General features: G+C 42.5%; 1 protein-coding gene across 1 annotated transcript in view; it reads left to right on the plus strand.

Annotated features, from left to right (window-relative positions):
- The window catches only part of ENGASE (endo-beta-N-acetylglucosaminidase), a 234143-nt gene that overhangs the window by 29506 nt on the left and 186191 nt on the right, over positions 1-18446 (plus strand). The window contains exon 2 of the mRNA XM_069199685.1: positions 10349-10425. Within this exon, the coding sequence (XP_069055786.1) occupies positions 10349-10425 (77 nt within the window). The remainder of the gene's footprint in view (positions 1-10348; positions 10426-18446) is intronic.

Here is an 18446-nt window from a genome sequence, read left to right on the forward strand (position 1 = left end):
AGAAAGAAGGAGACACATGTCTGTCCCAGCCCAACGATTGCACCCTTTACAGCCTGCAGGCACCTGCTGCATGCAGGGGCTGGTTCCACCAGGACAATTGCATGAGTACTGCGTTCCAGCCTGCTCCTCAGTGACAGAAGGGAGTGGCAGGCCAAGTTACAGCCTAAGTTAGACGTAGGAGTTTCCACCTCACCCCTGGCGTCAGTGATGGGGAGAACCACAAGGAACAGTCATGCTGAGCTGCTGTGAAAATCAGCTGGGTGAAGATTGGCAATTGAGTGCCATATGGGGACCACACCACTAAGTAGTGTCCAGGGCTGTCACCACCCTACTGCATTCACCCTGATTAGTCCCTAAGGTGTGAGCTTCTGGGTGTGGCTTTTATTTTGCATGGTGAGGAAGCCTGCTGAGATGACTCAAGAATAGGCATAGTTTCATTTCCAATAATCCCAGGCAGGTCAGAAAATCTTTGAAACAACAGTCGAGAATGGAAAAGTAGCCAATCACTAAACTGATCAGGTATGCCCCACTGATCAGACTTGTGTGCCAGTTGGACTTTTGCACAGCGGGCTGCCCTACACAGGATGTCCACTTCATGCCACTGCCTGCTCTCTGGGAAAGTGTGACAGGTGGCCAAAGACTCAGGCCCCAGAAGGGAGCAGCCAGGCCCTTACACTGTCAAAGGGGAGCAACTGGATGAATAGCAGGTTGTGAGAACCCTCTCCTATCTAATTTGAAGGAAGTTCACTATAATTTCTTGTGATCTGTGTGCCCTGGGTGACCAAGGGCGATGTTTGAACTAATGTATCCAATCTTGAAGCTTCTACTGAGCCGTCAAGACTTCCAGGGGAACCATGCCTCCTGAGCACCCTAGGCATTCCTATGGAGTGTTTGACCAGATGACTGGATACGGAGAATTTGGTTGCAGTGGAAAGTTTCTACTTGCCTTGGTGGACAACATCTGGGTGTGGAGGCTCACTGCTGGCCGCCCGGTACTATGATCGGGGCATGTCATGAAAGAGGAGAGCCCTCCCTGAACCTGTGAAATCCTGTCCTTTGTGACATCAAAAGATGGTGAATGAAACACAGGCCAAGGGTCCAGCACTTTTGGGTTTCTGGAACTCTGACCGGCGCCTGGCCAGAGGTTTTCACCCCACTGAATCATTGAAGTGCCTCTGGGGCTTACAGAACCCTGCCCTGCGCTCTTTGTGGTTTCACGAGAGGGCAAATGCAGCTGAGGCCCAGGGGCTAGCACCCTGGGGTTGCTGGAGCTGTGACTGGGAACCCAATTGGAGCTTTCAACCCTGCTTTGAGGAGGGGAAGGCTCCCCTGACCCTTAAGAGTGTATCTTGGGGAGCTTGGGACACATAACAGTCTGTACCTTGATGTCAAGGTCCAGGGCCTGAACCCTCATTATGCTGTAGCTCTGACTATGGCCTATCTACACTTTCAGTCAAGCAGGAGCTGGGTCCCCCTCCCAAGGCCGGTGATTCTCCGTCCTGGTATTAAGGAAGCCTCTGGTTTGTGAATGTACCTGTCAGTCCCAATGAAGCATAAAGTCAACCTTATAACACCATCTTGATTGGAAGATGCATCTTCAGACCACCATTTGTGTCACTCGATTTTGGCTCCCTTCACACAGTCACTCAATGGGGAGCTGTAATCACACTGTAGCATGAAACTGAAAACCACTGTAAACAGTGGGTTTCCAGCTCGTGTTCAGAGGCTGTAAGCAGCCGATGTCCATAAAAGGTGTGAAAACATCCCAGGATATTGGTGACCGCCTCAATGACCCTTGTTTTTTTTGGGAAGGGGTGGGGGGCTTGGTGAGGGGCAGAGTTCTTGTCAGCTTTTGGCACCAGGCCTCGTCATAGCCAAGGCCTGCTCCCTCCTCACACTGTGAAATTATTTTCTGAGTACCTTCAAAGCATGCCAACGTGGGGAGTTGTAACTTGTATATAAAGTGTTTTGAGATCTTGTTTCCCTGAGGTGGCTTAACTTATCTTGACAGTTCCTAGTTAAGGTATCTTGTGAATAGGTATATGTTGGGTTTTTGCGGAAGGAAGGCATATAAGGTGCTGTTCTTAAGCAGATTAGGAGGGTGTTCCAAGTTGTGGGCACGAGTCCCGTGAAGGATTGCCTTTGATCTTGCGTTTTTATGAATTTAGGGGTTTCCAGAGTGAGAAAGGCCTTGCTGCTGGATTCTTTTATGCCACCAGAGATTTTCAGAAGATTGGTAGGTAACTGAATATGCCTAGGTGGTAAATTAAAAAGTTTGAATTTGATTCTAACATCTAGGGAAAGCCAGTGAAGATTCCTCAGAATTAGGGAAATGTGGTCATTCTTTTTTTTCAGTGACAGTCACGCTTGAAATGCACGACTGCTTTGATAGATAGCACTGTAGTGGTGCAAGTCCAGTTAGGATGGTCTTGCCTGTGTTCAATCTGTAGGGGTGTGGAAGTTTTCATGCCTATTGTGTCCTTTGGTCAAGTAGTCCCTAACCTTTGCTGGAGAAACACTTTGGCTGTCAGTTCACAGTATCACATTATGGATTTGTGAAATAGCAATGTCTGCACTTAAAGTAAGACTTCTATCCAGATCTCTTGCTATTCATCTTGTAGTTTTTTATCAATAAGATGAGTACTCTAAGGAAATGCTGTGTCTCTGCTTGCACTACTGACTGTGGTTCCAGTATAAAAATGTATATACATGTTTGCAAAGTTAAGGATTTGAGGCTACCTATAGTGCTACCAAAATACTCTCTGAATAGATGCAAATACTTACACAATCCTGAAGGCAAGATTGATGATTCTTTGCTTCTAAAATAAATGTGGACAAAAAAAAAGTAACTAGAAGAAAAAAGTTTTGCTAAACTATGCTGTTGTATGTATCATTTCTTTGAGGCATCATTCAGTTAAATGTGTTTCCAAAAATATTACTAATGGAAAATCAATGTAAGACCACTTTCGGTATCATTATAGTAAAATAAACAAGCATTGGCAAAGACAATAAGTCTAGCTGTAATTGCCAATCTTTTTGTTATGGTAATGCACGTTTTGTTTTGATTTGGTTTTAGTAAAACTTTATTGTTGTGGGAGCTGTCAGGCCCTCACCAATGTAATATAAACATTCAGATTTGCTACTTTTATTAATTCACAAGAATTTACAGAAGGAGACCTAAGCACCTAACACCCGAGAAAAATCTTGTGAACTACATTTTAGCATGAATAAATATGCATGTCTTATGTTTGCTCATGTGAAAATCTGCTGAGCGTTTGTAAGTTCACTTTCCCTACAACCATTTTCCCACTCTGGAAAAAGTTGTACATCTACCTTTGTAAGGAGTACATTTCCTTCTTTTCTCAGTATAGAAAGAGATCAGAGGAGAGCTGGTGAAAACCATTAAACATGGAGGTTTGAAGGTGTGCAAAGGCTCAGTAATGTATTAAGACCCCGAACCTACCACTTCTCGCTACTTCCAGCTCTGTATGTGCGGAAAGTTGGCAAAGTCAGGTAATTGCTAGAATCAAAATCCTCCTGGCATAATCAGAGAGGCTATTATCAGGGCTCTGATATAATGAGAACACTACCATCATTTGTCACTTCATTGCATGGCACCAAAGGGACAACTGTTTTTTTTTAAAGAACAAATAGATTTATGAAGTATCTTTCCTAAAGACAAGTTGATATTTTATAAAATTTCCCACCCCTGAGTTTGGAAATGAACAAAGCATAAGCAGCAGTATTTTGTTGAGCATCGGAGACTAGCTGTGATATGTGTGTTAATTATTTTTAGTTAGTGCAGATTGAATTGTGCCGATGGTGCCGGTTTGCTGATGTGACGTTCGAGAGAGGCTGTGTGCTAATAATTATGATGGAGTCCAGTGATTTGACCTCTGTGGTGGGAGAAGATGAACACCATTAAGTCTTTAAACATAGCATTTAAGTCTGGGTAATTGTTTTAGTTTTGATTTTCTGGATATTAGCGTGAGCACAGATTGGAGGGTTGAATTTCAAGGAATTGTCTGACACCCAGTTAATATCCAATTCAATCCTCATTTAAGAGTTGGTCTGTCCATTAGAGTGGATATTTTTAAGCATGATTGTGGCTCATATATGTATTGGTGCAGTTTGATGTTTGAGTTTTCCATGAGTTGACCAACAAGTTCCATGTAGAAGACTGGTGAAAATATGGATCCTTGTGGATCCCCTTCACAAATAGCCAAATAGGTTTTTTCAGTTTAGATTTGCAGGCTCCTAATTTACTATGTTGGAGCAGAAAAGATTTTAACCAATAGAACACTTCCTGTTTCAGTCATATTCTGTTTTCTAGTGTATTTAAGGCTGTTTTATTATCAACTGTGTTGAATGCAGCCAATAGGTCTACTAGAATTAAATAGCATATATCCTCATTGTCAAGGATTTGCAGAATATCATCTAGGACTCTTACTGTGACCGTTTCTACACATGCCCTGAATCCTGAATGTGACTGTAAAGGAAGAGAATGATTGCCAATGTATTTGTTTAGTTAAGGTGCTACCCCTTCCTCCATGGCTTTGCCTTAGCCGTGATGAGCTGGTAATTGGTATGTGATTGTCAAGGATTTCTGGATCGGCATTGTTTTTTTGTATGGATTAGTGACATTTGGACAATCTTTAGTTCAGAGAGTGCCACAATGGTACCATAAGGTGAAAATTGTATTTTATTATTTTAGCAGGTAGAAGTTATCAAGTAGAACGCTGGTTGCAATTGTTAGATTTGATTGTAGTACTTTAAATGTGTTTCATGTGTTGTTTGTTTTGAGTAAATAGGTAGATTTTGCAGAACTAGAAGGCAGAACTTTATTTCTTATTTTCTTTGAAAAAATCTTGGGCACTGATTTCATTTTTCCTCAGAAAGGATAGTGACTTTCAGTTTATGATCTGAGGTGTCTCATTGAAAAAATGTAATACAATTTTCGCTGGGGTTTGAGAGCCGGCGGTTTGCTTTTGAATGTACGCTGCTTTTGCATTCTGCATTTCAGATTTGTATGTATTTCTAGCTTTTTTCCAGTTAGTTTAATACTAGGTGAGTTGTCCATTTTTCTGATTTTTCTAGGATTTTCTTTTCAGCTTGTAAGTTTGAGTTTTTGTTGAATCATGTTTTGCTATGCAAGTTTCTGAATTATTTCCATCTTTATGGGCCACCTTTTCAACATAGCTTTCTTATACTTATATGTAATTATTTAGACGTGTATTCATGTTGGTGTGAAAATCCAGGCTGTTAAGTGGTGTGATGAGAGAGGTTCTCAGTGCACCTTCAGTAATGTTTCTGTATTTTATAATCACTGTTTTCTTTCTAAATTGTGGCTGATGTATTTTGTTCCTAGGAAGAATGTCAAAGAATAGTGATCTGAGCAATCAACTTCATTTGAAAGTGTGTGGGACATGGGTGTAAATAGGTGGGAGATGGGTTACCCATAACAACTCAGTTTCGTGCAAAGGCCTTGGGTGAAATGAGGAAATCTCTTGTTGTTTTTTCAGTCAAATTTCACAGATAAAGCCAGCAAACGTAGGAGGATTACTGTTCCTTGCATTAGAATTGTAGAAGCATCACAAGTTCCTACCAGGCCTACCAATTCAACTCTGTAAAAAAACCCATCCTGCTCTGCCCCTTTGTCCCTGACCTTGTAATCATGTATTTCCTGAACTATTTAGACAGCTTCCTATCTTTAAACTATACTCTATCTTATCATAACCCTGCAACTGTAACTAATATAAGTTCTTGGCCAACATTTAATTTCCTGAATCATCCATGCATTCTCTTGTCTAACCGCTCTCTATTAACCTGGACTGCCAGTTCGAACAACTGTACATTTCTGCACACCATGGCAACTTGTCATGCCCCCGCCTAGCTGCACAGCGACAACCCTGAACATACAGCTCCCCTTGTGCACCTCCAGCCAACAAGCTGACCCACAAAAACCTTGAACACTCTAACAAGGTCCTCTGAAACTGCTCAAGCTACAGGGCTGGGAGGGAGGGACAAAAGGACCTGAGCTAGTCCCCAGCCGCCGTGTCACCAACAAAATAGTGGCATTGAGCACAAAATGCTGGCTTGAATACCCAGGGCTACAAAGTAGCCCAAACATAGCCCATGGCACGTGGTCTGCTCCACTTCCCCAAACCTCTGGTGGTCGGCTGTCTCCCCCAAAGCCCCCTTGGGCTACCTGTGGAAGCATTTCAGAGTATGCTCTGTACTCCAGTATCTTCTCTGATGTACTGAGGTGTTGTTGATCTATCCTGCCTTGCTTAGCATATTTGAAATCTCAGCAAGGCCACTGCAGACATGAAAATAATTTAGCAAGGGTCTGGAACTTGGCAGTAAGGTAAGTTGGCAAACAGAAGTTTCTTGCTTGTGCTGATTAACCCAGTGACGGTAGCAACCTGTGTTGGGGATAGAAAATGATGAGTGATTAGATTCACCAGGGAAGTTTGTACTTAATTTGCTATCTAGGTGTGTAGGATGACTGTGCCTCTCTGGGGACGGGAGATTAGATACTGACCTGGCATAACATCTGCAGTGTAGGAAATGGACTAAATCTGAGCCATACAAAATACCATAATCCAGCCCATCATACTGTAAACCACGAGATATGGACAAACACACTGTTTATTCACTAACCACATGTTGGAAAAAAAGGTTAATGCAACCAAAACAGGAGCAGCTGTATATAGTGTCGCATCACTTTAATCAAACAGCCCCGGGAGTCTGCAAGTTGGGACCCTTAGGAAAGCAAGGTGTCTTTGAAGCTTAGCGATGTCCTTGCAAGATGATGAGGTTTGAAATAGATGAGTGAAGGAGGACTGTGGTGTGGTGGGGTCGGTATTAGCACTGAAAAGATAAGAAGACTTGCAGTCAAACACATCATATAAGAGGCTTTGCAGACCCTAGCTGCAGACAGGAATCTAGGAGGAAAGGAAAATGAACCAAAGCAGTTTAAAGCAAATCAGTTGTCCAATAATGTTCAAAGATGAATGCAACAATGTGCCTGGGGATGGCCTGTCTTTTCATGACTGAAAGGGGATTCCACAACTGATGCCTACCTATATTAGAAAAATTAAATGGAAGCAAGAGCCTACAGCCTTTGGATGGTCTGCAGGAGAATGCAGACTGAGTCTGCAGGGCTAATCTTATGACAGAACATGTGGAATTATCAAGCTGGTGGGATCTTGGCTTCCCAGCTTAAAAGGGGTGTAGTGGCAGTCATTCCATTGGTGTTTCAAAGTGGTCCTTTTCTCCCCATGCAACCTTCAGTCTTCTGGCTGACTTCATGAAGTAGTCCCAGGTCTATTAAGGAGCAGAGCAAGAACACATCCTCTCACCTGGATGAATTCTTAAAAGAGGGGACAAATCCTTTCATAAAGGGACTACATGCCCCCTGACCCTCAATGATTGCCTGGCTGGTAATTCCCAAGGAATACAAGTTTATCAGACCAAATCCACTGAACTCAGATCAGACCTGTCCCTGTTGATTTTTTCCTCAAGTTCTCCGTTGATGTAAGGGAGTCAAAAGACCTGGGGAATAGTCTGGGTTGGGGCTTGTTCCCACTTTAATGGATTTGTCCTTCTGATTGAGATTTACCATAGATCTGAACCATCCACAGGTCTGGCCATCAAATAGAAATCCCTCCTGGCCAGGGAGTGTGACTGTGTCCCATCTTCTGAAGAGATGATAATGCTTAATAGTCTGCCCTGTGTTTCTGGAGAGCGCAGGCTTCCCTAGATCAGGCATACCTAGAAGGGCAGAAGGGAATGAAGCGGGAGCTGGCAGGTAGGGCACTCACATTGCCTTCAGGGCATCTCATTACAACCACACACACTCACTGGCGCTTGCATGTGGGCCCAAACAAGCCAGTGTATAAGATGTGGAAAGGTGGGAGCGTGCGGCAGAGATATAGTTTCAAGCCTGCATATCCCGAACTATATGAGATGCAGGGGACCCTGTGGCTGATACTTGTGGGAAGAATGGTGCAACCTTGCAGTGGGTCTTGATACCTCTGCCTTGTCGTGGTTGACACAATGAGTAGCTGTGGAGGCACCAGACACTCGCTATTTGACAGGTATAAGGAAAAGAGACTGCTATGTATAGTTCTTGTACACCAGAAGGTGTGTTCTGCTACATCATGGCATAAGCTCTACACGTGCAGAGATTCCCATGGATCTCCCTGGGTATTCGGCCTCCTATCAACCACCCAGCAGTTGCGGCTTTCACTCCCACTCTTGTCTGAGGGGTATTCTGTGGAGGCCACTTTATCCACTCAGCTTCTAAGCTAGCGCTGCCTTATACCTGCCTCAATAGGCCACCAGTGCTGAGATGCTGACTCGTGTTCCCAAGATCAATATCTCTTGTAATTGCATGGCACTGATAAGTGAGGACTCTCCATATTGCGTCAGCGTCACGGAGACAATGGAAGGCGCTCTGGTTACATCAATCCAGACTTCTGTCTTTATTTTCATACTTATTACAACCTCTGCCAGAGTGGGCTTGTTGTGTTAGACAGATGTTACGGTAAAACCCCACCTTTTACAGTACTTTACCTTTTACTAGTTTTAACGTGGTGAGGACACCCAACACGTTAAAAGATTACATGTAGGAAGTACGCTTTGAGCTGAAGACTGCAACATCGTCAAGATAGGAAATTTCGATTTTTGTTAGCCCTTTATTGTACCTAGGATTTCAAATAAGTTAATCTTACATTTGTGTGGGAAGATGGAGGATATCGTTTTCTGTGGTAATTGTGTGAATACACTTTCTGTGCCTTCTGGTAAGGCCCATTGTCAAAATTAAGTTGGACACAGGGTAGTTGTTACTTATGGTATGCGGTTCAATCCAGTGTGAGCTGAGCAGAATCTTTTACAACTAGAATTTTTATATTGTTTTAATTGAACTTGTCAAAGCTTCTTTCAGGGCATAATGATCCTCAAGGCCCATGACTCCTCACTTTCTTGAGCTGCTCTGCCCTTGTACCTTTTCGGATCCGATATGACCAGAAGGAATTTGGGGATACATCACAATGCACACATTTGAAGTTCAGTCACTTGCTCTTCTTTTAAGGCTAATAACACAACTGAAAGCTCACCGGATTTGCCTTGATTTTGGGATGCAATTCCGTCTTCATTTAATGGATATGAGCATTCTCTAATATGGAAATTTCCTGGATGCATTAGAGCCAACAGATTGTCCTTTAGCCCTCTCCACAACATTCAGTTTAACAGCTTGTCTAAACTGTTAAAACATCATATCCAATCGATTGTGGTAGGCTTTGTCCTATTCACAGATAAGCCGGATCATCACTGAGCGGCCATGAACTTACAATATGTAGTGTACCTTGCTGAAGCATTTGTAGTCTGCCTTTTAGTCTGAGACCAACCAAAGGACATACGACCCAATTTCGTGGGAGACGGCATTCATATTTCTGTCAAACATTGCACATTTGCTTAGTTTTCACAGAAGTTATTCTCTCGCAAAGGCATATGTCTGAATTCCAGGACACAATTAACAGTGCAGTGGTGATGGAACAGGCTTGCTGGCAAAAGTCTCAACTGAGAATCTGAAAAGGACTGAGCACATTACATTTCAGGGGCAACAGTAAATTGGAGCAATATCTCTCCCACAGCTTCACCCCTCCCCCCACTATTATGCATAGAATGGATATCAAAAGTTTGTTGAGACGCTCGGTGGAGGCATTAGTCTTGGGGTGAAAGTTAATATGAACATATTCACCCTAAATATTTCTTAAAAACCCAGGTGGTCATGTGGCAGTTGAGGAACTAAACATTTCGGTCGAAGCCTGCCATAGTGGGGAAGTCTGCCTTTGGGAAGCTCCCTGCAAAATTACAGACTCACCATGACGGGAATAAGAGAATCATCAGGTGAGGGTCTTAAGAGAGGATGTGAGCGCAGGTTGAGACTGTACAATGTGGATGTACAATAGAACTGTTATAGAAGATGGCATTTGAATTTGTCTAAGTATGGACTATGGATACATTGTCTCACATACAGAACTATGTACTGTTAGCTACAGTCTCTTGTGGATTTTGTGGCTCCTCAACTTTAAGAGGAGCCTTAACATGTGTGCATCTATGTGTTTTCCTTCTACTTATTTGCAAGTGTTTTTGTGCCTTTAATTGATGTGTGTTTTGCACTTTCACAATGTGTATATTTATGTCTGGTCTGATTGCTTTGAGTGTATGTGTTTTATTATCTATGAATTTGATCCCTTTGTTTTTATGTGTTGCACATCTATCCCATCAAAGGCTTTTACACAATGTTGGATTCTAAGATATTTTTTGCTTTTTCTTTCAGCACTGAGGGTGCAGGCTCCAGCACTGCAATACCAACCCTTTATGAAGTGGTACGCTATGATTCTGCCCCATTGTCTGGTATGTCATCTCTGACAAGTGAACTTAATTGATGCATCTGTCTTTCAGTCCGTGTGTGTGTGTGTGTGTGTGTGTGTGTGTGTGTGTGTGTGTGTGTGTGTGTGTGTGTGTGTGTGTGTGTGTGTGTGTGTGTGTGTGTGTGTGTGTGTGTGTGTGTGTGTGTGTGTGTGTGTGTGTATTCATATGCGTGAAAGTCATGAAATGTTGAATTGAGAGTACCAGAGTACCTAAATAAGATGCCCTAATCAAATTTCTGATTTCATGCTTTGCTTCATAAATGCAATATCTGAAATACTTCATAAATGCTACAATATCTGAGAGTTAAAGTGCTTAAAAAGTCATAAAAATAAATGTAGGATTACTGATGATATTGACAAGTAAATAAGAAATGCTATAAGAAGAGAATGACTTGACCATCCTGTATTGTGGAGCTGACTATCATACTGATCTATGTGCTATTGTCATATATTAAATATCAATCGACTGTGAATGCCCACTGTGAACATTGAGTAGAGTTGCTGTGTGCCCTGTGCAGTCTCTGTGCTTGACATAGTCTTGGGTCTTGTTAATAAGACTGGCAGTTGGGCTTTTTCCTGTAAATTTGTTATTATTTAGAATTATAATATATTACATCATGTATGCTGTAGACGTGCTGGTTACCTCATTTTCTCCACTTCACAAATCATTGAGTAGTATGCTTGGTTACAGATCTGCATTGAGTCTATACAGCACCCAATAAATTCATTATTTGTTAGCTGTTCGGGTCATGATCAGCCCATCAAACAAAGGACTCCTCATCATCAGTCTATCGTCTCCTGCAGAAGCTAGTATATCAACCCTAACTTCCTCCCCAGTGATGCCAAGACTGAGGCGCATTGCTTAAGACTTGTCTTGTACCCCACTGACATATCTCTCAATCAGGGATTTAAACATAATTTCCCTCTCACCTTCTGTTGCTTCAAGATTCTGTTCTGTTCTAAGCTAGAAGGAGATACAAAGTTAATATTAATCTAACCATCATTTTATCCCATTTCCTCCTTCATAGCCTAGAAGGTAGAATTTTAGATTGTTTAATTCATTTATACCACTTGATGATGTATAATTTTGCTATTTGGCCCTTCTAATATCCGTGCATAGCTGCCCAGCTCCAGACTTTACAGAAGAAATATACTTTAGGGAGTCTAGATCAGTACATACTTCCGGAATATCCAGATTTATTCTATGTATGTTAAACTGCAGAAGCCTAGGTCAAGCTATTCGTGATAATTCCTTTAAATGGAAATATGCTCTACTGCTTCATTTTGTATCTTATTGTTTCTCCTACAAATAATCCTCCAATTTAGGCCCAGCTTTTATTACCAACAGCTGTCCATCTTACATCAGTAACCTACAACATAGTTGCAGTAGTTGCATAAAATTATCAGCTTGTAGCAAAAAAGAGGCACCTCCTTATACCACAAGCTATTATTAATGTATGTCACCCATTTGTTGGTGGACTTTACTTTATATTTCTGTTTCTTATAAAAGTTGTTCAATAGTCGCTTGTGCCCCACTGGTGCCTGCTATGTAAAATTGCACTGTTTCGATTACTTTCTTAGTTAATCCTTCCATACTTTCCTTGTGTGGGACCATGAGATAACTCATACAAAGAAGCCACTTTGCACCTTATTTAGAGTTTGGCGGATGGTAGTAATTGTCACAACTGTGACAGATGTCCTTATTTTTCGTATTACAAGTGCGTAATAGCCTACTGCACTTGTATCACAGTGCATGGGATATCTGTCACATTGGTGACAAAATATCTCATCTGCCAAAAAAGTAAAGAGGGCCACGAGTCCAGGATCAGAACAGGCAAGCCATTCCCTTTTAACCAGGTGCTTTATTCTCATCAAATCTTGTAGGTGCGAATTGCTGTTGGGGTGCAGTATAATTCTTCTCAACGTTTTGCAACTGAGTCTCACTCTGCTCTTAGGAAACATTCGGAACATGTTTATAAACTGTACGGCAACGATTGTTTAGGCTTGTGAAAATTGTCAGTTGAAATATGTATTCCAGAGAGGCTTGCATTATTTAAAGGGTTTTGCAGCATCACCATTTTGTTCAGGACTTCCTGTCACTGGGATAAATAGCCTTATCCAAAACTCATGGAAATGTGATTTTTAGACCTTCCACTACTCGCACCATATTTCTGAATGTATCTGATGCTGTGTGGTAGATTTGAATCCATAGGTGCATAAAGGTTTTTTACTTTCAAGGTAATTGCAGCTCTGGCTGCTGGCTATGCTCCATCACCACTGCTACCTTTAATGGGAACAATTCAGTTTTCCGTCAGTACCTTTTCATCCCAAAATGTAATTCATTCCTCCCTGCTTCCTCCAGCATTTAGGGCACAGCCTACACAGTATAAAATACCAGGAGATCATTTGTAGAAAATGAAACCATATGTACAGTTTCCCTTGATATCTTATTACGCAAGAGCCATGCAAGACATGTTGACACAAAAAAAAATCATTGGCAATGCCAATAGGTCAGGTTTATTAATGCACTGTCAAGCAAGACCTAAAATCCATGTAAGTGTATGACTGCCCTTCTCCCATCTATGCAGTTGACGGAGAAATAGACCACAAATTATCTAGTTAGTTAAGACACTTTAATAGCATTGCAGTATCATGAGTGTGCCCCTGAAAGTTCTTCCTCTGGCAGCTGGATAAATAAACAAAATGCTCACAGCTCTGTGAAGGGCAAGACATTTCTTGTAGAAGCACACAACTTCTGCCCAATAGAAGCATGTACTCTTGGCTCCCAATATGTGGGTAGTGCCAAAGTCCCTTTCTAGTGATGCTGACGTAATTGTCTGGTGACAGCTGCTCTGTCAAGCCAGATCATAATCAGTGTTTGGGACAAACAGAACCCCTGTTAGGTTCCTACTCTTCTGAGACTTTTTTCCCGATGTTAATGCTGAACATAATTTCAGCATATGAAACCCATTTCTATCTTCTAACTAGAGGGTCAAAGTGCACATAGAATAGAATAGTATTTACTGATGCTACCAAAGACCATTCTGGGTTTGATCGAGTTTCACATAGGAATTGCTGTAACCTTCTGAGCTTCATGACAGTGTTGCATCTATTCATGAAACCCATCCGACTCCCCTGTACAGTCCTATACCATTCTTCTGCAGTCACACAGTTAATACTTTACTCAAATCCCTTATTCAATACGTTCGTCTTTTAACTATTTATGACTGTCTTCCATTTAAACAATATAGACACCTCACTTTGAAACACTGTTATGTTCCAGCAAAGAGTTTGATGTATAAGTACATTTCTATTTGGAAGAATTGGTCATGTACATAGGATCCCTCCTCAATAGTTAATGTATTTTATACAGTTGTTCCATCACTCCAGGGGCTTAGTTACTGAATATTCAAAGTTACTGCTACTTTGTTAACTAGCAACAGAACTCCTTCGAAACTAAGGTTCTCTTTTGCTATTTCATTGACTTAATATTTCCACACTGGGTCCCAAATGTCCTGGATCTAGCCAGTCCTTATAGCAGCATGCCATCATTTTCTGACTTAGTATTACAGGTAATCTGGGCCAGTCATCAGATTTGGGGGTTGCTCACCTACTTCACACCATGCCCACTCTGCAGTTTGCCAGTAACAGTGCAGTGCCCTCGAACTTTCTGTTCTTTTTTTTGGGATTCTTTTACATAGCCCAGTAATACCAGCTTTGATTCTGACTCAACACTTTCAAGTCTACATTGACTTACAAAAACAATGTGTATATGCTACATTGATATGATTTCTGCTGAGTTTCAACATGACTCTTTTGAAATCTCTTTCGAAATGCAGCTGTATGCTTCTCTCTTGTAGTACATGCAGTTAACTATGTAATAGAACATCAGGTGTTCTAGATAAAATTCATTTGGGAGATCATCTCCACCTGGCACTTTGCATCTAGCCGTTGCATTTGTTGTATCTCGTTGGCCTGGTCTAACCATTCTGGGGTTCCTTTTTACTTGAAAATTGTCATCTTTCAGTGCCAAGCCCCTTTAAATCTTTAGATGATGGTGATCTGGGTCTCCTGACATCTGCCCCACCATTATTATGCAACTTGGTCCTTAGCCGGCCTCTGATATGGTCACTGTTTAGCCAATCCCTTAGCCATCGAGTGATACCCAGACCTGTGCAAAGCACCTATGGTCAAATCTTTGTGCAAGATGCCTTTGCTTTTGCAAGACAGTCCCAGCAACTTTCACCCAGTCTCCGTGTGACCCTGTCTCTCCAGACATTTGGAGAAACTAGTGTCTGCTTAGTTACAGTTATCTTTGTAATCTAACAGTCTTCTTCACTCCTTCCAGTAAGGCTTTAAACTAGGCAACAACACTGAGTTGGTCATGATCTCAGTATTGGATGCCCTGCATCGACTGACCAACAGCGGAAAAGTTGGTGCTGTGGTTCTTCTGGACCGCTTGTCAGCTTTTGATACTGTTGATCACTCCCTACTTCTAAAGAGAATCTAAGACACTGCTTTGGATGATTTGGCCATTGAGTGGATTATGTTTTTTAGGTTAAGCGTGCCAGCCCTTCTCACCTGTTGTTATCTATTCTCTGGGCTTTAGCCACACTCATCTCACGCCCATCACTATAATTTGTTAGTGTTTTACGGACGGTTCGTGGACTTCTTTGTTACTTTTAGCTTGACCTTCTCTCGATTGGCAGCATTGGAGCGATTTGCATAACTACCAGTTACTTGTTATTGTTATTTTTTTCAGTCTCTTTCATGGCGCTTACAATTTTTATACAGTGAGAACTCGATCAACAGTTTTGGAGCGTTTTATGCAAATTGCTCCAATATTGCTGATTGAGTTCCTGCTGTATAAAGATTGAAAGCTCCACGAGCACAACTAAAAAACAAAAGATACAATGACAAGTAACTGGTAGTTATACAAATTCCTCCAATGCTTCCCATCGGGTTCCCGCAGAACTCGATGGGCAGTATTGGAGTGATTTGCATAACTACAAGTTACTTGTCATTATTTCTTTTGTGCTTTTAGTCATGCTCATGCAATTCACTCCAATATTACCGATCGAGTTCCCGCAGTGTAAAAATTGAAATCTCCATGAGGCACAGCTCAAAAACAAAAGAAACAATAACAAGTAACTGGTAGTTATGCTCATTGCTCCAGTACTGCTGATCAAGTTCCTGCTGTATAAAGATTGAAAGCTCCACAAGTGCAACTAAAAAACAAAAGATACAATGACCAGTAACTGGTAGTTATGCACATCGCTCTAGTACTGCTGATCAGGTTCTGGCTAGGCAGTATTGGAGCGATTTGCATAACTACCAGTTACTTGTCATTGTTTCTTTTGTTTTTTAGTAGTGGTCATGGTGCTCTTATTTTTTCATACAGTTGGATCTCGATCGGCAGTATTGGACCACTGTATAAAAATTGAAAGCACCATGAGCGCAACTCAAAAACAAAAGAAACAATAACAAGTAACTGGTAGTTATTCACATCGCTTCAGTACTGCAAATCGAGTTTCCGCGACCCGCTCTATAAAAAGTGAGGCGCCACGAGCGCGACTGAAAAAAAAAAAAGAAACAATAACAAGTAACTGGTGGTTATGCAAATCGCTCCAATACTACTGATCGAGTTCCCGTAGCGGGAACTCGATCTGCAATATTGGAATGATTTGCATAACCACGAGTTACTTGTAATTGTAGCGGGAACTCGATCAGCAGTATTGGAGCGATTTGCTAAACCACCAGTTACTTGTTATTGTAGCGGGAACTTGATCGGCAATATTGGAGCGATGTGCACAACTACCAGTTACTTGTTATTGTTTCTTTTGTTTTTCAGTCGCGCTTATGGCGGCTATGGCGCATTCAAGTTTTACACAGCGCTATGGGCAGTATTGGACCACTTTGCATGACTACAAGTTACTTCACATTGTTTCTTTTTATTTTTCATTCATGCTCATGGCAGCTATCACGCTTTGAAGTTTTATACAGCGCAGTGGGCAGTATTGCACGACTACCAGTTTATTCTCATTGTTTATTTTGTTTTTCCTACGCACTCATGGCGGCCGTAGCACATGCAAGTTTGACACAGCGTAATGGCCTGTATTAGAGCGATTTGCATGACTGCCAGTTATTTCTCATTGTTTATTTTGTTTCTCATTTGTGCTCATGGCACCCATGGTGCTTTCAAGTTTTACACAGCGCAATGGGCATTTTTGGAGCACTTTGCATGACTACCAGTTACTTCTTATTGTTTATTTTGTTATTCCTTTGCGCCAGTGCGAATGGCGCTTTCAAGTTTTACACAGCCCAATGGAGCAATTTGCCTATCCTTTGCTTGTCATTTTTTTTCCTTCGCGTTTATGGCACTTCAAAGTTTTACACAGCGCTGTGAGCAGTATTGGAGCATTTTACATGACTACCAGTTACTTAACATTGTTTCTTAATTACCTCATGTTACAGTTGCAGAGAGGACAGCATAGCATTCGCGCACAGCTTACAAAATGTCAGCACAAAGCTTCTGTAACTATAGTTAAGCACTTACATTTTGTTCATGATTGTAAAGAGCTGTGATACTTTATCCTTCACAATACTGTTTCACTGTTTCTCATTAAAAGTTTGCATTTGTCACGCATGATCTTGTAGAGCTGCTTGCTCAATGGTATTATGTGGCAGGAAAGGACCAAATTATGAGACAGAGTTAACCAATTTATGTTTAACCGCTTGTATGCCTTGGACGAGGTGATCTCGTCCAAGGCGCCGGTTCCCCGGTGCCTTGGACGAGATCACCTCGTCCTGCTATGGGCCCCCTAGCGCTCCCCCCGATGGCCAGGCACACCCATCCCCTGGGCAGGGATGGAAGGGGAATCGCTTCCCCTTCCACCCCCGCCCCCCGTGACCCTCCTGTGGCGTCTGATGACGGCCTTCCCTCCGGAGCAGGAAGCTCAGCTTCCAGCGCCCGATCGGAGGAGAAATGCTCTGCATTTCTCCTCCGATCACGTGGAGGGGGCAGAGAAGCCTGAAAGGAGAGGAAAGGCCTCTGAGCATTTCTGCTGCCCGATCGCAATGCAATCGGGCCGCAGAAATGCCACTAGAGACCAGGGATTTTTAAAAAAAAATTATTTACTTGATAAGGAGAGCGGCCCCTTGGGCAAGGACCGCTCTCCAGGGGGGCAATTAGTTTTTTGCCTGTTTCTGCCCCCCCCTCCCCCCAGAGGCAGGTACCCCCCTAGACACCAGGGATTTTATTTTTTGTGTTTTTTATTTGTGGGGAGCGACCCCTTAGGCAAGAGTCGCTCCCCTGGGGGCAAAACTTTTTCTAGGCCATTTCTGCCCCCCTTGGGGGCAGATTGGCCTATTTTTATTAGGCCAATCTGCCTACAAGGGGGGTAGAAACCACTAGACACCAGGGATTTTGTTTTTTTTATATGTACACATAAGGGGAGGGGCCCCTTGGGCAAGGGCTGCTCCCCAGGGAGGCAAATCATTTTACGGCTGTTTCTGCCCCCCCGGGGGCAGATCGGGCTAATATAATTAGGCCGATCTGCCCCCCTAGATACCAGTTTTTTTTTTTTTTTTTTCTTTCTTATATGTGGGGAGTGACTCCTTAGGCAAGGGTCGCTCCCCTGGGGGCAAAATTAATTCTAGGCCATTTCTGCACCCCATGGGGGCAGATTGGCCTGTTTCTTTTAGGCTAATCTGCCCCCAAGGGGGGCAGAAACCACTAGACACCAGGGATTTTTTTTTTGTCAGTTTCTCTTGAAGGGAACGACCCCTTAGGCAGGGGTCGCTCTCCTGGGGGGGGCAGATTTGTTTTAGGCCATTTTTGCCCCCCTTGGGGGCAGGGCAGAAACCTCTAGGCACCAGGGATTTTTTTTTTGTTTTGTTTTATTATATGTGGGAAGCGACCCCTTAGGCAAGGGTCGCTCCCCTGGGGGCGAAATTATCTTTGGGCCATTTCTGCCCCCCCCGGGCAGATCAGCCTATTTTTAT

This window comes from Pleurodeles waltl, chromosome 7 (genome assembly GCF_031143425.1).
Source record: "Pleurodeles waltl isolate 20211129_DDA chromosome 7, aPleWal1.hap1.20221129, whole genome shotgun sequence".
NCBI lineage: Eukaryota > Metazoa > Chordata > Amphibia > Caudata > Salamandridae > Pleurodeles > Pleurodeles waltl.